The sequence below is a fragment of the Phoca vitulina genome, unplaced genomic scaffold (genome assembly GCF_004348235.1).
Source record: "Phoca vitulina isolate PV1807 unplaced genomic scaffold, GSC_HSeal_1.0 scaffold4, whole genome shotgun sequence".
Lineage (NCBI taxonomy): Eukaryota > Metazoa > Chordata > Mammalia > Carnivora > Phocidae > Phoca > Phoca vitulina.
This window is the reverse complement of record NW_022589707.1, coordinates 74423474-74445008: the sequence shown is the minus strand read 5'-3', so window position 1 is coordinate 74445008 and position 21535 is coordinate 74423474. Positions and strand designations below refer to the sequence as shown.

At 36.4% G+C, this 21535-nt stretch overlaps 1 protein-coding gene across 5 annotated transcripts in view; it reads left to right on the top strand.

Moving 5' to 3' along the window:
• The window catches only part of CD36 (CD36 molecule), a 53268-nt gene that overhangs the window by 22789 nt on the left and 8944 nt on the right, over positions 1-21535 (top strand). For all 5 annotated transcript variants that reach the window (XM_032402289.1, XM_032402287.1, XM_032402285.1 and 2 more), the window contains 6 exons: positions 123-328; positions 9742-9902; positions 14204-14351; positions 15046-15225; positions 16487-16578; positions 18795-18841. In XM_032402289.1, coding sequence (XP_032258180.1) covers positions 209-328; positions 9742-9902; positions 14204-14351; positions 15046-15225; positions 16487-16578; positions 18795-18841 — 748 coding nt within the window. In that variant the 5' untranslated portion in view covers positions 123-208. The remainder of the gene's footprint in view (positions 1-122; positions 329-9741; positions 9903-14203; positions 14352-15045; positions 15226-16486; positions 16579-18794; positions 18842-21535) is intronic.

Sequence of the window (21535 nt, the reverse complement as noted above, 5' to 3'; positions counted from 1 at the left end):
ACAAAAAGAAAAAGCATCTGTTTATAACTGGCAAAATGATTTTTCAATTGTGTTTTCGTTGTACTTTGATCTCTCATACTGATTATTTAAGTTTCTGTTTTATGATCTCTTTCTAATGCTAGAACCAGCCCTCTTGAAACCACCTAATCAGACGCGGGAGTTTGGAAGAAGCAGGTGCTGAACCGTAATTTCTTCCCTGATTAAGAAAATGGGCTGTGATCGAAATTGTGGGCTCATTGCTGGGGCTGTCGTTGGCGCGGTGCTGGCCGTGTTCGGAGGTATTCTGATGCCGGTTGGAGACATGCTTATTGAGAAGACCATTAAGAAGGTACGAGTAGTCTAAAGGGTATTTCTTGTCTTGTGATTCAGTCTGTCTTCTGTCCCTGTTTTGCTGTGGTACCTGTTTTATATTTCGTGGTCACTGGCAACATTGTGTCTTTAATACAAAGGTGATGATGAACCATTGCAACTTCACCTGATAGAGAAATGTTGAAAGTATAATGTACATTGAACATGAATGCATCACTATCTTAAGTAAAATATCCAAATTCTGACAAAAGCTGTTTAGAGGTATGCAGGTTCGTAGAAATGATTGCTTTTCATTATGTCTCAAGATTATGTTGATATGCTTTTGAATGAGAAGTAAATGTCTTTTGTGATGGTACATTTATAAATTTAGTTGTACTTTGGTTCACATTGAGAGAAGTTTTATATATATATGTATATATATATACTCATACATATACATACATCATACACACTTAAAATTGTATTTCATAACGAAGCAGGAATCTTTGGTAAAACTGGTATCAAGTTTTTTATTTGGCAAACTGCTTTTTATAATATGTGTAATGACATATGATTGTCTTATAAACATTTCCTATTTATAAAGGTTTATATTGATTCTGCGAAAATGCTTTCAGAAACGTTATGTAGGACACATGTCAGCATATATGCAATGAGTTGCCTGTAGTTTCAACAAAAATTAGGATGATTCAATACACAGGCTTTGCACAAGAAACTAGAATTCATCTCCCACCTTCGTTCTTTCTAATGAGCTTCACACTTACCGAACTTTAACTGAGAGAAAGAGAGAGAGAGAGAGGGAGCACGAGAATAAGAAGCAGATCGGCTGGAGTCCTAAACCAAGGGTGGCGAATTCAAATGGCTTCAGGGGTTTGGAGACAGGGTTTAAAAAAAAAAAAAAGTGACGGTTCCAAGAACAAAATAACATAAGAACAGGAACTAATGTGACCCTTGAGAGCGTATGTCCTGCCCCAGGGCATTTATGCTCAGTTTTTTACATATAATGCTTGCCAAATGAAACATATCTGAGTGCTGACCTCAGGTCGCAGCCTGGCTAGTTGTCAATGGCCCAGGCAGAGGGTTACTGAGCATAGTACACGTTGGAGAACAACAAGAATCCAATCATAAAATGGGCTAGACCTACCAATTTATACTGAAATTTCTGTTACTGCCAAAACCTTTACTTCTCTCATCCATTCATCCCTGTTGACTTTTTGCTCTTACTATGAGTGTAAATAAATACCATTTTATTTCACTGAGGCATTGACTGAATTGACAAATTAATATGAAGAATTAATTTCAAATCCAGTTACTCATGACAAGAAGCTACTATTTTCCACTATTTCTTTCTATAGCCACAAATGATAGTGGTTTTAAAACTAAAAGAAATTGTCTTGGGACGCCTGGGTGGCTCAGTCGGTTAAGCATCTGCCTTCGGCTCAGGTCACGATCCCAGGGTCCTGGGATCGAGTCCCACATTGGGCTCCCTGCTCAGCAGGGAGCCTGCTTCTCTCTCTGCCTGCCACTCCCCCTGCTTGTGCGCTCACTCTCTCTGTCAAATAAATAAATAAAATCTTAAAAAAAAAATTGTGTCACTATAGCCATTGTCTTAGTATAGAAGATAGGACAGTAGGACATTTTTGAGGTAATGGTTCATATATATATAAAATAGGAGTGCTGTATTTGCTCAATAATATAGGCATTTCTAATTTTTCTATTGCTAACACATTGCAAAGCTTCAACCGCATGCATTTAACTTTAAAGATATACTGTAAATGGAATGTCACCCCCCTTCCTTGGAATTCCCAGTTTTCTTGCTATTATTTATGATCCAGTTCAATAAAGATAAGCAGATGCTGGTGAGATGGGGCTTACGTGACTATGTGAGATGGAAGTCCATTGCATGGTGCTCTTCCTACTCTATAAACTGTGCTTCCCTTCCGGATCTTCTGTGGAGAGAGAACAGAATCAATTTCTCTGCTAAAACACAGGCTATCGTGTATCTTTTGGGAAAGTCTCCAGAATGGAAAGTCACAATAATCTCCCACTGTGCAGCATTTTAGACTACTTTCTTTCTGACACATAATTGATGGTCAGTAGCTAAATATTGATCATTTACCTTTTTCTTCTTCATTCAACAATAGTAGTACAGATAGCCTCTCTGTTCAGTGGTGTGTGAAGGGCTAACATCTATTTTAAGTGTTTGGCATTTATCTCTACATTCATAGTAGTTAATCATGAGAAAATAAGAGTTTTGAGATGTCAAAAATGTGCTTTTATATAGTGACAGAGAGTAAAATATTTTGTTACCTCAACAAGTTTCAGATTTAACTGGAGAAAAGCATATCATGCCAACCTACAGAGAACTGTGAGCCTCATGTATCATATGGGAAAATGCTACTTAGAAAGAGGACTCTCTCTGAATATTCAGTAATTTCAGAAAGGTGAACCTGTTGGATTTTGAACAAGCATAGGATTTTGAAAGTCCAAAGAGGGCTGCAATAAAGGCATCAGAGGACTGATTAATATTATGGAAAAAGTTGTGAAAATGCAACGAACTGCTATGAAGAGGGAGGGAAGAAAATAGAAAATGCACCCCAAATATGGGATCCACAAAAGAGAGGATTAGAAAAACGACATGGGGTAAAATTTAGGAAGCTTCGAAGATCAGGCAGGAGAATATTTAATTGACTATGTGACAGGCAATAGTAGTTGGTGGCTGTTTTCTGGTAGGCTTAAGAGATAACAAAACCTGCATTTAGAGATTTAGAGATTGCTGTAACATGGCTAGCATTTATTTAGAGCTGCGAAGAGCTTCATATATACCAATTCATTTGATCTTTGCAGATCTCTCTGAGAAGCTATTATTTTACCCATTTTAGTCACAAGACCTTAAATTGACTTGCCAACTCATGCGGCTGGAAGGAGTCCGTTCCCAAACCCAGACAACATGAAGGCAGAGACTAGACTAGATCACACACAGTCTTGTGCACTATGATCCTACTATAGAAGGGGCCGGAGAGTGAGGAGGCCAAAAACAGCAGAACAAGGAAAAACTAATGTAGGATATAGCCACTTTCAGGGAGAACCTAAGACTCTCTTTTAGGAAGATCTCTGCACAGTCTGCTCAAGATATCACAAAGGTGCTCTGGGCTAGCATGGTAGAGTACATAGGAAAAAAAGGGTAATGGAGTGCAGTGCAGTTTGGATATGGAACTAAATTAGGAGAGAGTAAAAATACTTCAAGATGTCCAGCTGAGCTATTGGGAAAGATGTGCTATAGGAGAAAAAAAAAAAAAAAAGACTGAAGTTTTATGAGTGTTTTGATGTAAACATCAGTGTATGTTTCAAAGGTCAGAACTCAGACTGAGCATTGCTATCAAGATTACAGATAAAACTAAACAGTCCATGTGCTTTCTCAAGAAATTGAGTGTAGAGACAAAAAAGCAGAGAGATCACTACAGGTTTTATGCATAATTCAGAGGTAAGAAGACAAGAACAAATGATTTTATGTAAAGAAATAAAAATAAAAGTATAATTAATTTGGAAGTTAATGGGGGGCCAGCACTCAAGGAAAGAGAAAATTAAATGCCCTCAGGCATATGAAAATTCAGGAAATAATGATTAGAACATGGTCACTAAGGTTCTTGAACATATAACTTCAGTAGGTTAGGGTAACAAATTTAGTCGGGTAGGATGCAACAAAGAAATGGAGGACTTTCTCTTGTTTTTGAAATAAGGGTTATATGTGCAACCTTTTACAAGACAAGGGGGGGTAGTATGGATCTAGACCCTCGAAGGTGGAGGAGGCACAAAACTGAGATTTGAGGAGGAATGAGTTCCAAAAAACTCTTAACTGATAGTTTATATTGTATGCCTGCCACATATCCATAGACTAAGACTAATCATCAGAATCCCCTCACTGCTCAGTATCTCTGATACATTTAAGACTAAGCCTGATTTTGCTCTCAGATTTCAATATAGCCATGTTGATCTTGTCAATTTTAGTCTTATAAAGATACTGGGACTTTTTCTTTCCTTATACTAGGCTGTTTCTTTATTCTTCAGTTTACAAAACTGTTCTAAAAATAAGATTGCAACATGTATCTGCTTGACATAGAGTAGGAGTCAAATCTCTGAATTATGTGTAAACCCACAGAGCAAAGTGCCTTACCCCCTGCCTCAGGAGCACTTAGGTTAAAGCTGTTATTTTGCAAACATATAAACATTTTAGTTCTGGTTTTCGTTTACCACTGAAACTCACTGAAGTTTACTTTCTTCATTTAATTGACTAACAGCAAATTGGGAAAGTTATTACCTGCATACAAGCACCCTTTAAAAAAATTAAAGTGCTTACTTGAAAAAGATCAGAAAATCATCCCATGCTGTTATCTCATTTATAAAGTGGAGCTGGAACAGGGTGTTCTCTTCTGTGATATCACTTAGCTATCACAGCACTTGATATGGTCTATAATAGTCCAGAAATTTTACTTCTTTTATATATAAGTGTGTGCATGTATATATACACACACATTCATTTTACGCTATTTCTAAGGGATGTTTTCTAGGGACTTCATGCTTTTTATAGATTATAGCTGAACACTTTCTGACCGGTATTTTTGACTCTGATTCCTAAGAGAGTTCTGTGGAGCCAGCAGGTTTATACAATCTTACGTAGATAAAGTCAATGGCATCAGATGTCACAAATGTGGAAGCTACCACAGCACTTTGGAAAAAGGTCAAAGTTCTGCCAGCATTTACAAAAGATAATTTGTTACTTGACATTGTTAATATCACTTGATAAGTATCTCATGAATTTTGCAGAACATTGGTAATTTTAAATAAATCTTAATTTCCCTATGATATTAAGTATAGAACACCAAGAAGGAAATTAAAGCTTTTCCTTTCCTCCTAAAAGACTGTTAAATTATACCATCGCTCAATTATACCATCATTTCTTTTCCCTATTCTTGAAAAGAACAATCCATTAGTAGTTTGTAAGACATGCCTTCAGATAAAATAAATTGAAATAATTATTTGTTTAATAGCCCATCTTTGACTCAATAGTCCATATTTTAAATAATATAATATTTATATTACTTTTGTAATATCAGCTTATAGTATTTCCAAGTATGAAAAAATGATTTGTAGAAATCGTTTTATGTTAATGACAGTATATGAGAACATAAACATGAACATGAAAGAGTGCAAAGTAAATTTTAAATTAAAGTAGAGGTATAAAAATGGATTAAACACTCATACATTTGCATTTTAACTGCAATAATAAAATTACTTAAAACCAGTGTTTCAAGAAACAGCAGGTACGTGTATATAATTTTCTTCCTCCTGTCCAAATTGTGTCAACATATCAACATAATTTAGTACTCATGCCGAATGCACAACCTCCCATATTAAGTTCTCACATCAGGTTTCGGAGGCTAATTTCCTGGGTTTCACCAAATCTTATCCTGGGTTTTAATCGATGACTTGACGCTGAAGCTGTTCTTTGTCAGCACAGCTACCGCTATATACCATAATTCAGTGCATTTTTGTGCACACGCGAACACACACATGCGTGCGTAGACGCTTGCAGAATGCACAGATCTTCTTGCGTGTGAGGAAATGTCTTGTCCTAAATGGAACAAATTGTGGTAGATGGTGAAGACTATTTTCAGTATGTTTCTGCATTTTAAGGAAGTTTTAATGTCGCTGCGGTGAGAGTAAATTTTAAAATGACTAAATACCAGAAAAAGAAGTGTCAGAGAATACTATGTGAGTTATCGGCACATGACTGATTGAGACAGAAAATGCTATGAATGAAACAATTCAAGCACTTTGGAGAGTAAATGATGTTAGAATTCTCCCTCCAAAGGGTGGATAGGACCTGTATGAGAATAACAGCTAACATTTACTGAATGCTTGCTAGCTATGTGCAAACACTGTTCTAAGTGCTCACATTTATTCATCTCTGTAACCAGGAGGATAAATATTCAACTAAACCATATTCAACTTATGTTGAATTTCAAAAAATACTAATTTCGTGTGCTTCAACCTAATACTATTGTTTTTACCCCCATTTTACAGATAAGGAAACTGAGGTATAAAGAAATTAAATAACTTGCCTAAGTTTCAGTGGTTAGCACAGGACCAAACTGGGGACTAAACCCATAGGATTCAGTGTCATTCTTAAACACTTCACTCTGCTTTGTTGGAAGAAGCCACTATACTTGTTCAGCGTGGGGACAAGATATGGGAATCTAAGTCATAGATTAAAATCTACACATAATTCTGTTAGTACTTTATAAGATCCTTGACAACATATTTTCTACATTGGTACTCTACATACTCCACACATAGAAGGATATCAAGGGCATTTTAATAATTACACCAAAGTTGCCAGGGTTGGTGATGAGCACTGTTTTCCTGGAATAGCAATAATCAAGTGGGTATGTAACTAGATGGAAGATATTGCTGTTCAGACATCTGCTTTCAAATTAATGTAGCAAAATAGAAGTTACAATGTCAATAGCTTTCAACCCAGCTGGAGTCCTTGCCATAGGAGAGTCATCATGTCGGAATCCAGCCAGTACTGGGGTTGGATAGACTGTATGCTTAAGGTCAGGGACAGATGCTGATGGACACATCAGCCAAGTGAGAGGAATTAAAATTATTAAATTATTTTTTCATGCACATCATTATTGACTCTATACTTCAAATATAGTGAAAGATTTGCAAAATAGGCTAGATAGCCCAAATCCAACTTAAAATCTAGGCCTTTTAAGGTCACAAATAACATAAAAACCTTTGTTCCTTTTAAAATTAAAGGGCACTCGTGGCATATTTGGTCTTGGTATTCAAGGAGTGGCTATACAATTTCTAAACTACTACATAGAATAGTCTTAGGATCAGAAGAAACGCATTCCTATTTTGACTGTTTCAAGATTTTTTCTCTTTGTCTCTGATCAAACCATGGCATTATGGAAACTACACAAGATTGGAGTAAGAAGACCTGATTTCTCTATTACCTGCTACTATATTGTCACGTAATATTGAGTCAGACATCTGTTTTCTCTAGGACTCATTTCTACCACCGAAAAAAAATAGAGATGGGGTTAGATGACCCTAACTCTAACAGCTGATAATTCAGTGCACTCATTTCAGTTTTTTGTGTTTCAACTTTCCCATTAAAAAAAAAAAAAATCTCCCGATCAACAAATAAGGCAGAGTGAGTCCTGGCCTTTAGAAGAAAGGCATGATACACAGATAGTCTTTTGATATTAAATGCACATACCTTAGAGTTAGGGAGATTTTCTGCCCCGACAAGTACCTTCCATCACAGTTCCTTTTCAATTCTGTAAATATTTATTGAGTTTCTTTCATTAAGAACTAAAGTAAAATGTGTGCCTTAAGAGTTATATGATAATTGCTATTGCATTAGTCCTTAAGATTCTTATAGTGAAGGAGCAGTAATGTGTATGTTCATGTGTATTTTCTTCTCATACAGTCTCTTGAAACTGGTACATTATCATAGCTTTCGGCTTCAACACCCTCATCAGACACCTTTACATTTAGAAGAATAGCCATCATACTTCATCTGCGTGTAACTGTGTCTTAATATTGAGCTTGTTAGTATTGGAAATAAGACTTTTGGGGAGCTAATGAAAAGTTTTTCAAGGACAAGTTGTTGTAAAAAGTACTGGTCTAACATCGTTTTAGCAGCTCCAGTGAGCCCAGTGAAAATGCATTGCAAGAGCATGGGGTTTTGTAATAGCATTTTAGCTTGGTGCCCTGTTCTTCTCTGAGGAATTTCCTTATTCTCTGCATTAAGCAATAAGTAATGTATCCTGAAGATATGAAACTTAGTTTGACTTCTACCAACTAAGTGCAGAGGTGACAGGGGAAAAAAAAAAGAAAAGACCATAAGAGCATGGTGTAAAAGAGGACTAGTCTAAGAGTCAGAGACTAGCATTTTCATGATGGTTCTGCTGCTCTTGGAGTACTCGTGGGCCAGCCACATCGTTCCTCAGAGCCTCAGTGTGCTCGCCTAGAAAATGTGATAATGTTTGGTGTCCTTTCCCAATTCATCATTCTATGAATTGATGCTTCCTGGTGAGGGAAACAAATAGGTCAGATTGTTCCTGTATTCATGGGTCTGTTTGGGCTCATTTTCTGTGAAATACTTTTCTTCCTCTTCCTCAAACACCAAGATGGAGCTTTCCATTGTGGGCACTCTTCCCAAGGTACTTAATTGGGAATACTGCCTGCTACCAAATCACCTTTGTTTGCTCTGGTTACCATAGCTTTACAGACTTTTGGCTCAGAGAGTGAAAGCCATGGACAGAAACTGGGGGAGCATCTATAACTCCTTCAATTAATAGATACTGAAATTGACCCTGAGGGGTTTGGTGACTTTCCATTTGAGGTCTCACAGCACCTCAAACAGGGGACCAGATTTCTAATACAGAGTTTTGTGATTCTGTCATTGGTACTTTTTCCACTTGTTTATCTTCACTACATGGGGCATTGATGATTTGTAATGAATTCCACAAAATAAAAGTAAGACAACTTCCTTATTTCATCCTTTTATTCTAAAAGTAGTAACTTAATAATGTTAGACTGTTGTAGCTTTTGGAAACGTGTCCTATTCAGTTGCCACAAATATATTGAGTTAGGGATTGAGAAGGATTTTGAGAGAGAAAAAAGAGAGAAAGTGAATGAGCAGTGGGGGAGGGGGCATGGGGAGGGAGAAAATCTTAAGCAGGCTCCACACCCAGTGCGGAGCCCTACTCAGGGCTCCATCTGACGACTCTGAAAGCATGACCTGAACCAAAATCAAGAGTTGGACGCTTAATCGACTACGCCAACTAGGTGCCCCAGGATTGAAGATTTTGAAGAGAAGTCAAATTTGTGTTTTTCATCGAGAAGCTTTTCCTTTTTCTTAATTTAATAAATGTTAAGTGATCCTCCTCTGAAGTGTACAACTTTTGAAGAAAAGTTAAAGCTTTCAATGCTGCCAGATTTTTCTCGGTTTTTCTGTTTTGTCTCCTCAGCCTAACTGAGGGCAGAAGAGAAGTTAATGTTCAAGCCGATAACCTTTTGGAAGAGGTTTAATAAAATTTGCTTAATAAGTTGTGTTATAACTGTTGCAATATTACCCGAGGGTCACTCTAAAGCTTGCCAACCACTGGCCTCAGCTCACCAGCCATGTCTGCAGCGTCACACACTGATTCCCTTTATAAGAGGTTGACTAAAAGAGGTTGCTATAATAATTTGTTGAAAACATGTCTGTTGCAATTGTATGGCAAGTTTGCAAAAGTTCTCCTGAGCAAGGTCCTTGAGCTTGGCCCTTGCAGGGGCTAACCAAAAGTTCTCAACGCCCAGAAGTGCCCATATTTACTACAAAGAAATAACGCAAACTTGTTTTCTTTTTCATAGCAAGTTGTCCTCGAAGAAGGTACAATTGCCTTTCAGAATTGGGTTAAAACAGGCACAGAAGTTTATAGACAGTTCTGGATCTTTGACGTGCAAAACCCACAGGAAGTGGTTGTGAACAGCAGTAGAATCAAGGTTAAACAGAGGGGTCCTTACACATACAGGTGAGTCCCCACAAATAAGCGGCGTTCTTTCCTCGACCATTTGTATTTCTGAAAAGATTTCCATTTGCAAAATGACCTTGTTTTCAGATGTACGTATTATTTTTTCCAGTAAGGCATAATGAAATACTTTGTTTCTGCCTATAGAGAATCCCAATCTAAGGATTTAATGATTCTAAGATATACAGATTTTATTAGAAATTTGGCAGCATCAAATAACTGCCCTACATTGAAGTTATAGGTGTTTTGCACTTGTGACTCATATTCTCGGCAACTCTGAAATATGCACGCTTAGTAGGAAAAATTTATCAGAATTTTAAAAAGCAGAGTATTTTAAAATCCAAAAATTGACTGTATACATTATACCGGTGGTTCTCGAAGTGTGGTTCCCACCTCAGCAGCAGCAGCCTCACCGGGGAACATGGTAGAAATGTGAACTCTCAGATCTCACCCCAGGTCAAATGAGGCAGACTCTTAGGTTGGAGCCCAGCACTGAGTTTTTACAGACCCTCTGGGTGGTTCCAGTACATATCCAGTTTTAAAAACCACAGCATTAAACTGATTTTATGTAACTACAGTATATGTCAAGGATTTCTGCTGAAACTAATTTCCATGTCAGACGGGTATTTGTCTTGATTTAGTGATTTCATCCTTCTGTTTCTCCAGGACTGAGACTGAAGATGTTACTCCTATATCTTATATTCTCTAATAGTTTAACACCCTTTTGAATAGAATCTTCGGATATTAGAACTAGAGGGGGAATGATTAGCCAGAACTTCTCATTTTGTAAACTAAAAAAACTGACACCAGGGGAAGTGAAGTGATTTCTCCATGTTCACGCAGACCTGGGAACTGGTGACTCCTAGATTTTTGAATGTTTTTTTTTTTTTTTCTGATTTAAATTACACACTATGTGTTTTTTCCAACTATCAAGGCAGGAAAATTGGGGGTGGGGAACTGAGGTGCTAAAGGCACTAACCATCACCAGGATAAGGAATACATTTATGATATCCATGTGGGAACATAGTTAAGTCCTGCTGTATCATTTGTTATACAAATGTGTGATTTTCCTTCAAGGATAATTATAACTCGTTACATAGCACAATCAATTCTTATCACAAAATTTCATATTTACAATGATTTCTTAAAATTCATAGTTTTAGTATCTTATCTGTTTTAGTCCATAATTATAGAATTTATTTCTTCACACATTAATATGTTTTTAGATTGACAACTCACACTCAAAATCTAACATAATGGCCCTTGTGAAGGTAGTGTCTGCTGCCCTAGCACATGATATATATGCTGCCGAGGGCCTTGGTGACTCTTCTGTCCTAGCCATTGTCCCCAAGACTCTCGTCTCTGCGCACATGTCTGTGACGATTCACAGTGCTATTGAAAAACACTTGGTTTTCATTGTTACCAAAAAAAAAAAAAATCTTGGAAAATATTTTCATTTTTTCATGGTCTTAGAGTTCTCATGTTATTATCAAAAGTCTATATGAGTAGTTTGTTCCCCCCAAAATACTGTAACAATGATGCATACCTATGAAAATCTAGAATTCACATGTGAGCTAATGAAAATCTAAGAAAAATTATTTAAAAAATTATAACCTGAGTGAACTGAATACATGTGAGGAAAGCAAATATTTATTAGAATTTGAGAACTTTTCTGTTTTTTTGTTTGGGGGAGGGTCACTTTTTCATTTTTAAGGATATTACTTGAGATGTGGAGAAATATAAACATAATACTGAATCCAGCCCGAGTCCTGCTCTGATAGGTGACAGCTAATACATATTTCCTTTTTAGAGACTTTAATCTATCTCTCCAAGGGGCAGAAGGGTTAGATAAACTTGATTTACTTGGAGAGGCAGTGAGGGCAAGGTTGAATTAGTGAAGCTGGATTTGCAGCTGAAGTTTATAAACAATAAATGCCCATTTATATAACAATGTTAAAAGGATTTCTAATCAACTAGGGGTCATCCTGGCTTATGATGTCACCAAAATGGAACCATTAGTGTCTGTTTGGATGCCTTAAACAATGGGAAAACAATTGGTTACCTTTCAGAAAAAGTTAATTTCAGAGTCTTCCTAACAGCTGATAGGTTGAGGCGAACTTGCCTCCACATAAATTATACCCTGAACGCAGTTGAAACTGGAAGGGTAGAAAGATGTCCCTCCTCAGAACCACAGGTTCATTTGGCTGATGTCTGCTAACGTGAGTTCAGTGAAACTTTGATTGACAAGGTATAATACGGGTCAAAGCATGAAATTGCCTGGATTGAGATCTTAATTATATGTATTACAATTTCATTGTCTCTATGAAGACTCAGTAATTCCTTGAGAATTTTCTTCGATCCAACATTATTCTTTCTTATTGTTGTTTTTAAGTTACTTTGCTTTGGCAGGAGTACAAAGAAAGCAATCTGGGGAAAAATCTAAGGCAAATTTCTCCCTTTGACCTTATTAACTAACACTTTGCAAAACCTGTATACATTCTGTTTTTTAAACAAAAGAAGTGAGCAATTACGTTCTCTTTCTAAATGCACATCCTAAACACAGGCCTCGGTGCAAAGGATTTTTCTCTTAGTGCCATCTACTGGTATGATGATGTTAGTACAACTTAAGTAAGCTAGAATCTGGGTCACTTATGTTGCTATTGTTTCAATTATTACACATACATAGGTCTTCCTGAAAATTAAAGTGCTCCAATTCTAAATGTTAATAGCAAGTTGTCTAATTTTAAGATATAATTACATAAAAGAAATTAGTAGTTGACTAGTAATAGACTGTCCTGGATGCTGCTTCAGATTTGTATATTCCTGGTACGTCTACAGTACTCCAAGAAGAATAAATAATAAACTGTTGACAAAATTATGTTAAAAATAAATTATCTTTCCATCTTACTCTGAACTCTTTTGAAAAAATGTGATCCATTGGTTAATTTATTCATCCAAAAATTATTTATCAATAACTCACCATGTGCCAGGCACAGTGCTTGGGGATACAAAACACCCATAATTCCTATCCTACAGGAATTTCCTTTTTTTAAAAGATTTTATTTATTTATTTATTATTTATTTATTTATAGAGTAAGAGAGTGTGCATGCATAAGCATGAGCAAGGGCAGGGGGAGAGGAAGCGAGAGAATCTTGAGGGGACTCCATGCTGAGCATGGAGCCCAGCCTGGGACTGGATCCCACCACCCTGAGACCACGACCCCAGCCGACATCAAGAGTCTGGTCCCCAACCAAATGAGCCACCCAGGCGCCCCCAGGAATTTACATTTTTATTATACTTGAGTGAATTGTTGTATCTTTTGTTTTTACATTTTTTTTTAGTCCCATGTTTTTTCAGTCTTTACCTTAGCTATCTACTTGTCTCATGTATAGACATTCACATATATGGTAATGCAATGAATGATACCTTATTTTGTCTCAATAAATATCCTGTACTTGCAAAAGATTTTTTTTTATAATAATCATCCTTCACCATGTTCCTAAAAAGTAGTTGGTACTTTTTAGCCTAGAGATTTTACAGCCAAGAGCTTAGAACTAATAAGTATTTAATATATAGCAGGAGTGGGGAGGGGAACTGGCCTGTAAAATGGAAATTTATTGCATTAGTTATCTTTCATTCTCATTAAAGTACTGGAAAATATGTAAAAGCCAGTGCTGGATAGGCTACGTATGTTGAGCATTCTTTCTAATATAAGAAAAGGGACTCTTAATATTCCCTGACGGGAACCTTCCTACTGTCTCCTCCTTACCCTCAGGATGAAGGCTAAATACTAGAGCATAGGATGCAACCCTTTTATGTTTGAGATCTTGCTTATTTTGATGGCTTTATTTCCCACCATTCTCTTTAATCTCATTCTACAATCCAAACAAATTCAACAATTTGCGTTTTTAACAATACACGATGGGGCTTTTTACCGTTTCTCCTAATTTAACTTCTATTTGTCAGACCACTTATGTGGAATTGCTACCAAATTGTATCTTGACCCTTTCTCCCACCATGATCATCCTAAACCTGGATTTGTATCTGTTCTGGGTTTTCCCATGGATTCTGTGAAAACTCTTTTAATAACACCTATTACTTCTCCCATCTATGCAGATTTAAGATCCCCTTCTCTAATTTGCCCAAGACCCAGCATTGGCTTATTTATCATTTTAAACCAATTGGGTAGCATAATTTCTGACATATTCTATATACTCAAAAATTATTTGTTACCTGAATGAATGGCATTGGAGACCTGTTCACTTGAGGCAATTATTCTGAATTTTATTGGTTTGTTTTTCAGAGTTCGTTATCTAGCTAAAGAAAATATAACCCATGACTCTGAGAGCCACACAGTCTCTTTTGTCCAGCCCAATGGTGCCATCTTCGAACCTTCGCTTTCCGTTGGAACAGAGAATGACACTCTGACCGTTCTCAATCTGGCTGTAGCAGTGAGTAGACTAGATAAACAATAAAATTATTTGTTTTGAAATACTCTAGAACCGACTATAGTTAATCTCACAATTAGAACTATCATCAGATACTCTTTATCTTGTCATTTTTATAAAAATACATTCCTATGTCATTATTTTGAATGGAGTTAAGGTCATTTGGAAAGAAGACAAAATCAGAACAACGGAATTGGAAGACCACTTAAAGTATATCACTGTGGACTCTGAGAAACAAACTGAGGGTTCTAGAGAGAAGGGGGGTGGGGGGATGGGTTAGCCTGGTGATGGGTGTTAAAGAGGGCACGTTCTGCATGGAGCACTGGGTGTTATACGCAAACAATGAATCATGGAACACTACATCAAAAATTAATGATGTAATGTATGGTGATTAACATAACATAATAAAACAACAACAAAAAAACTGAATCTCAAAAAAAAAAAAAAAGTATATCATTAAAAAAGATAGGGTCTAACTTTAAATGTCTCCTTGTGACCTGCACTGAGGCAGGGAAATGTAATCATCTAGGGATTAGACAAATTACATTTTTTGTCCTGGCAAGATTGGGTAATAATTTTAAAGATACAGTTAGGTTTTTTCCCCCATTGAACTTAATTCTAGTATTTAATCCATCTATTTGTTAGATACTAAATAGGTACTAAAATTGATGTCTCAAACAGTGGCTTTTTTTTGTAGGCTGCACCCCATCTCTATCCAAATGCATTTGTTCAAGTGGTACTCAATTCACTTATCAAAAAGTCAAAATCTTCTATGTTTCAAAAAAGAACTGTGAGAGAGCTCTTGTGGGGCTATAAGGATCCGTTCTTGAGTTTGGTTCCATATCCTATTACTACGACAGTTGGTGTGTTTTATCCTGTGAGTACTCAAATATGAATGTTGATTTTTTTCATACTTTAATTGGATAAATATGGCATTGGCAATTTATAATTTTATAATTTAGTGTGTTTACATGATTTCTGATCTGGAAATAAATATCCTAATTTTTTAAAATCTCTCACATGGCTTCAGCTTTCTGGTTGGAAAACTTTATTCATCTAAATTTAACAATTAAATTTAAAATGAAGCTGAGATTTACTTAGGTTTCCATTCTTTGAAAAATACAAAATTGTCTACAATAAGTCGTAAGCCAATAAGGCTTTGAATTCTATTTTTGGTTTGATTTCCCTTCTCAAAAAATCAAGTTTAATACCATATTTTTATTTGTGTTAAATGGATTCACTTATCATTCCTCCTTCTCCAGACCTCTTGGAAATTTGTTAATATAAATTTAAAAGCCTAAATTTGCACACATTGGGACGGATAAATCAGCAACGTCCTATTTTAATGCAGTTTGTCATGAAATAGCAGTTTGCAGATTACAGAAAAGGCGAACTCGGCAATGCACTTAGTTATAGCTTAAGGTTTTGAATTATAAATAGGACAAGCTAACTGTTGAATTGGAATTTTGACTGTGACTTATTTGGCACTCTCTGTGATATTAGTTAGATTCTCCAATTCATTGTTATTTTAGTTTTAGATAGTGTTTAGGATCGCAAGGCTATAGGTCAATAAATATGAATGCAGAAAGCCGTAAAGGATCAGAGATTCAGTTACTATTTTTTTTTTAACTCAAAAACTCGTAACTCCTTCCTTGGCTAATTCTGTTTTTAATTCTGTAGGTCTAATTTTTAGTATCTACTTATTAAAGATCATAACATTTAGAAAGAAAAAAAAAAGACCATAACATTTGGAATACCTCTGGAAGTCTGTCCTTGTTCTCCTATTTATAGAAGTATTTTTTAATATCCCCTCACCTCAATATAATAGGAGTAGTGATCAAAACTGCCTACTGGCTTAGCTAGGACAAAGAGCACTAGAATTTGGATCATGTCAACTTCTGATACTGGCTTTTCTTCCTTTGCCTCAACCTTTGGCACTTATTTCTAAGTGCTTTTTATAGTCTGTCTTTTTAAAATGTTCAAGACCAATACTTTTAAAATTTCCTTGCATATATATTTCCAACCATATAATTATGAACCACCAGGATCTGAAAAACACAAACGTGAGTTACATATTTTATAACTTGGAAAATATGGCTTGTCCTAGAAGTAATTTCTTCTTGTACCTATCTTTTCAGTACAACAACACCGCAGATGGAGTTTATACGGTTTTCAGTGGGAAAGACAACGTAAGCCAAGTTGCCATAATTGACACTTACAAAGGTAAAAGGTGAGTGTCCAGATAAAGTGTGTGCACTCTGAGGCAGGCCCGGTATTGGTTTAACAACTGGTAAGGCCCAGGCGCCAGCCGTGGTCCAGATCTGCCTGTATCTCAGCCCTGGACAGTCTTGTTCTGCCAGGTGTTAACACTTCAGTTGTGACAGCTGGTCCCCCTAGTGCATAGCTGCTGAATATCAGCCCCACTTGAGAATTTGGTTTACCTTCATGCACAGGTTCTCTTACATAAAGAAATCCAAAGATGGAAATAGTTTATAGTTCCATCTGTGCTGCATGGCCAGCACTGCAGGACGTCCCTACAGTTACGTGACCACAAAGGAAAGGAACAAAATCGATACGTCAGCCGATCAACTAGCAGCTAGAAAAACATAACCTGCTGGGTGTGTTGTACTTTTGTTATGAAGCCTATCAAATAAAAATTGTTCATTTCACGGCATGACGTCATGTGTCTATAAAGATGAAAACTTAATGAATCCATGCAAATGTTTTGAAATAATTTTCTATATTGATAAATCAGCATTTTTAAACCTTTATCAGTGCAAAAATGGAATTAGTACTTCACGTACGGTTCTAAAATGGGCATATTAAACTTGAAAATAAAGACTGTGCCTCCTTTGAAGTAGTAATAGAATGAGATAGGTTCATATAGTCATGATTTGCTTTTTTTCCCTACCTCCTGACTATTCATCTGGAGTATACATAATAATCCTATGTGTAAAAAATAGGAAGAATCTTAATAAGTGTCAGAGAAGATAGTCCTTTTCTTTTTTTTTTTTTTTTTTTTTTTTTTAAAGATTTTATTTATTTATTTGACAGAGAGAGACACAGAGAGAGAGAGAACACAAGCAGGGGGACTGGGAGAGGGAGAAGCAGGCTTCCCGCTGAGCAAGGAGCCCGATGCGGGGCTCCATCCCAGGACTCTGGGATCATGACCTGAGCCGAAGGCAGACGCTTAACGACTGAGCCACCCAGGCGCCCCAGATAGTCCTTTTCTAATCGAAGTTAATAAATGTGCTTTAGATCAGTTATTTCCTGGTAAATAATACAATAGTCAAAATTGACAGAGATGAAATGTTTTTATTAATATAAGTAATCACTGCCTCACACTGAGTCCCTATTTAAAAATTGCATGTAGCCCTTACACATTCACTAAGGTGGTACTTCTTCTTCTACAGATTCCACAGACTCTACATCTTTCTATAGAAAAGTCTAGCGGAAGAAAACAAACACGTCTTAATGCTTATTTCGGGGGAAATAGCATCACTGTACATTGAAGAACATGAGCATATCTGCCATTTCAATATTACAGAGACATTTTGAGGAGAGATGCTAAGTGTTTCTAATCGGAGTGAGAATTCCACATCATTTTGAGATTATGACAAGATCCATTTAACTGATCAGGGCAAGACTGAGCATGATTGCCAAGCTTATTCTGTTGAAAAAAAGAAGCAACAGTTTGCCTTGACATGTCACTGGATGATATGTTAACAGTGGGAAAAAGACAGGTTTTCCATCACCAAAAAGTGGCTGAGGATACAGAGAAACTATTACTACTATTGTTTGTATTGCTTCCAGATATATATACATGTATCTTACTTAGATACCAGAGTAGAAATTAATCAACTCTGTCCTACTTGAATGCCAGCTTCTGCAAGCCTTAAAAGGGAGAAAAGTATAAATTGATGATCTGCATGTTTCCAGTCTCTTCTCTTCAATATCTGCTTTTTTCTCCTCTTCAACATCTGCTTTTCTTTTCTTCTCCCTCAGACTGAGCTTACATCAGTTAACCACTTATTATTTTTCTCCTATTTATTTTGAACACTCAACATACTACCAAGTGGTCCATTTCTCCCAATGGGGAAAAAAAAAAATTCTCCCCTAGGTAGAGATCTAAATTTCTGATGAGTTTCTTCATTTTCTTTCTTCAGAAATGTGCTCTATTCTGTTGTTTTGAATTAACATTTGGCAATTTTTATTATATAATCTGGCCACTTAATGGTATTGGGCCCTTAATTGATCTCAGTAAGATGGAACCTTCAAACAAAACATGGGCTCAATGATTTAGAACATTTCTTCAACTTAGCATTTGTCACACATCTAGTCTTTATTATTTTAGCAGAAGTACTGAATCATAATAGATAAAGTAACGTGAGAAAGGTGCTCTAGAAAAGAGAATGTTTGTTCATTTCCTTTCTTCTTATTCCTCAGGAATCTCACCTATTGGCCAAGTTATTGTGACATGATTAATGGTACAGGTAAGGGCATTTGTTTCGTGGTAATAATCACAATGAACCCGCCTCCCTCTCTCGCACAAATTCCACCACTGTACCTACAATGTTCTGAAAGTTAAGGGTAGGCATTTACCTATCTTTATAGCCCTGCAACAAAATTCAGAATCTCTATTGTTACATAGGCTTAGCAAATGTTTGTCTAATGTGATGGGATTTCTGAAGATTATCCTTGAGGATTAGCCTTTCTTGCATGACTAGGGAAACATTTGTTATATAAAAGCTCAACTTCATGAACTACCTTCATGGCAACAGAAGTAAAGGGTTAAAAAAGAAATAAAAACCTAGAGAAGTAGTTACTATTCACATATTTTATAAATAATATACAGATAATTTAAAATTGACAGAATTTGAAACTAATACATTACATGTTAAAAAAAAGAAGAAGAAGAAGATAGCAGGAGGGGAAGAATGAAGGGGGGGAATCGGAGGGGGAGACGAACCATGAGAGACTATGGACTCTGAGAAACAGACTGAGGGTTCTAGAGGGGAGGGGGATGGGGGGTGGGGGTATGGGTTAGCCTGGTGATGGGTATTAAAGAGGGCATGCACTGCATGGAGCACTGGGTGTTATGCACAAACAACGAATCATGGAACACTACATCAAAAACTAATGATGTAATGTATGGTGACTAACATAACAAAGTTTTTTAAAAAATGAAGGTAATTACAAAAGGTAAAACATACTTCCAAGTGGGATTTCAAGCTGAGGTAGAATCCATGAAGTTGCAAGACAGAGCTGTCTCTTTTGAATAAGGTGGTCAGAGTGAAAGAAAAAAGAACAAAAACTTAAGGTTAGATGTCTACTAACCATGAAAAACGGGTGCAAAAATGACCATTCTGAATTAGAAGTGGGGAAAAAAAAGTAGTATGAACTGAGATTTTGCAGCGGGCTTAGATCTGGCTGCTCAGTCTCCTTGAAGAAAAGCAAAAGCAAAGCACAGGTAGACCTATTAGTTTAAGAATTAAGGTTTTAAAAAGCAAATGGGATTCGAATACCATGAGGTAATTAAAAGCTGAGATGAGGAGAACTCTCAGCAATGCAGAAGCAGAGAACAAGCATGAGGTTTCCAAAGTTGGTGAGGCGGTGCCCTGTGGGAAAACAATATACTAAAGAGGAAGACAGTTAAATACAAAGTTATGTAAAGGGTATGGAATAAAAAGGAAACACAGGGAATATTTATTTTTCCAAAGGTATTGTTGAGTTTCATACATCTATTTAATTTTGTTACCACTGTCTTATAGAAAAAGAACAGGAAAAACCTTGTTGAGTTTGCTTTGTACCAAATTTCAAGCCCTAAGTAAAGCATTTCTGCAAATAAATTGCCAAGTGTCCTAATGCTACTCACTCCCGTAATTATATAAGAATAATATTTCAGACCTTAGATACAGAGAAATATATTGTACTGCTCCTAAATAGTAAAGGATTCTTTATGGATTTAAGAAAAAAAAATTAAAAAATTCTGTCCAAAGGTAAGTTATAAAAGGAGAGGTAAAGGATTCATTAATCACAAAATGATAAATACATGAGCATCAGGCATAAATTTAAAGGTATCTAAGAAGAAAATAGGAAAACAAATTAGACTTAGAGGTGGTTTGGACAGGGCAGGGGACTCTGATGTGATCTCTGTGAGGGATTCTTGGTTTATGGCACTGGGGAAAAATGACCGACAAAACAGAAAAGATTTAAAACCTATACCTTCTACAGTAAGAAGAGACATAAAATGAAAATACTGATATACATTTGAACTTTAAAAAAAAAAGTCAGCAATCTTGTAAGTTATTTCCCTGGTAATTGGGAATAATTATGGCATAATCTTCAATGATATATCAGATAATGAGTCTTAAAGCTTTTAAATGTATTCTTTTCCTTTAATGCTTATGGTGTTGGGAAGGCAGCTGTAGACAAGGTCCATTGAGTGACCTCTCTGGGGAGTTCAAGCCAACCTTGAAGATCTAGTACTCTCAATGCCAGAATCAAGTTCACTGTGATCTTCTATTATATTTCACTCATCACAAGAGTATAAGTGAAATGTAACAAGATCACAAGGTTGAGACATTTAACCAGAAAAAGAACCCAGAATGCATAATTAAAGGATGGGTCTTCCTGTTTTCAACAAACACATTCAATGGTATGGCTCATTTTAGTGATACTAACTGGAGAAGCAAATGCAGGAGTTATTTAGTTATTTCTTCATATATCCAGTGTGTGATGGATATGTTTTCCAAGCATTTGGAGGAAAGTCTGGTTAATGAGAGAACTCTAATAAGTGATTTTTAAAATATTAATCAGTCATTAGGACAGACGAATGAATCACTCTCTAAAATAAGAACAATCAGAGGGGGAGAGGAACCATGAGAGACTATGGACTCTGAGAAACAAACTGAGGGTTCTAGAGGGGAGGGCGGTGGGGGGATGGGTTAGCCTGGTGATGGGTATTAAAGAGGGCACACACTGCATGGAGCACTGGGTGTTATACACCAACAATGAATCATGGAACACTACATCAAAAAACTAATGATGTAATGTATGGTGATTAACACAATAAAAAATTAAAAAAAAAAAAACATAAATCTAACAGAAGTCCTAAGGGAACTTCATAGTAAGAAACTTCATAGTAAGAAGAGTATCACCTACTGATGGGGTGGGGGATTTCAAAA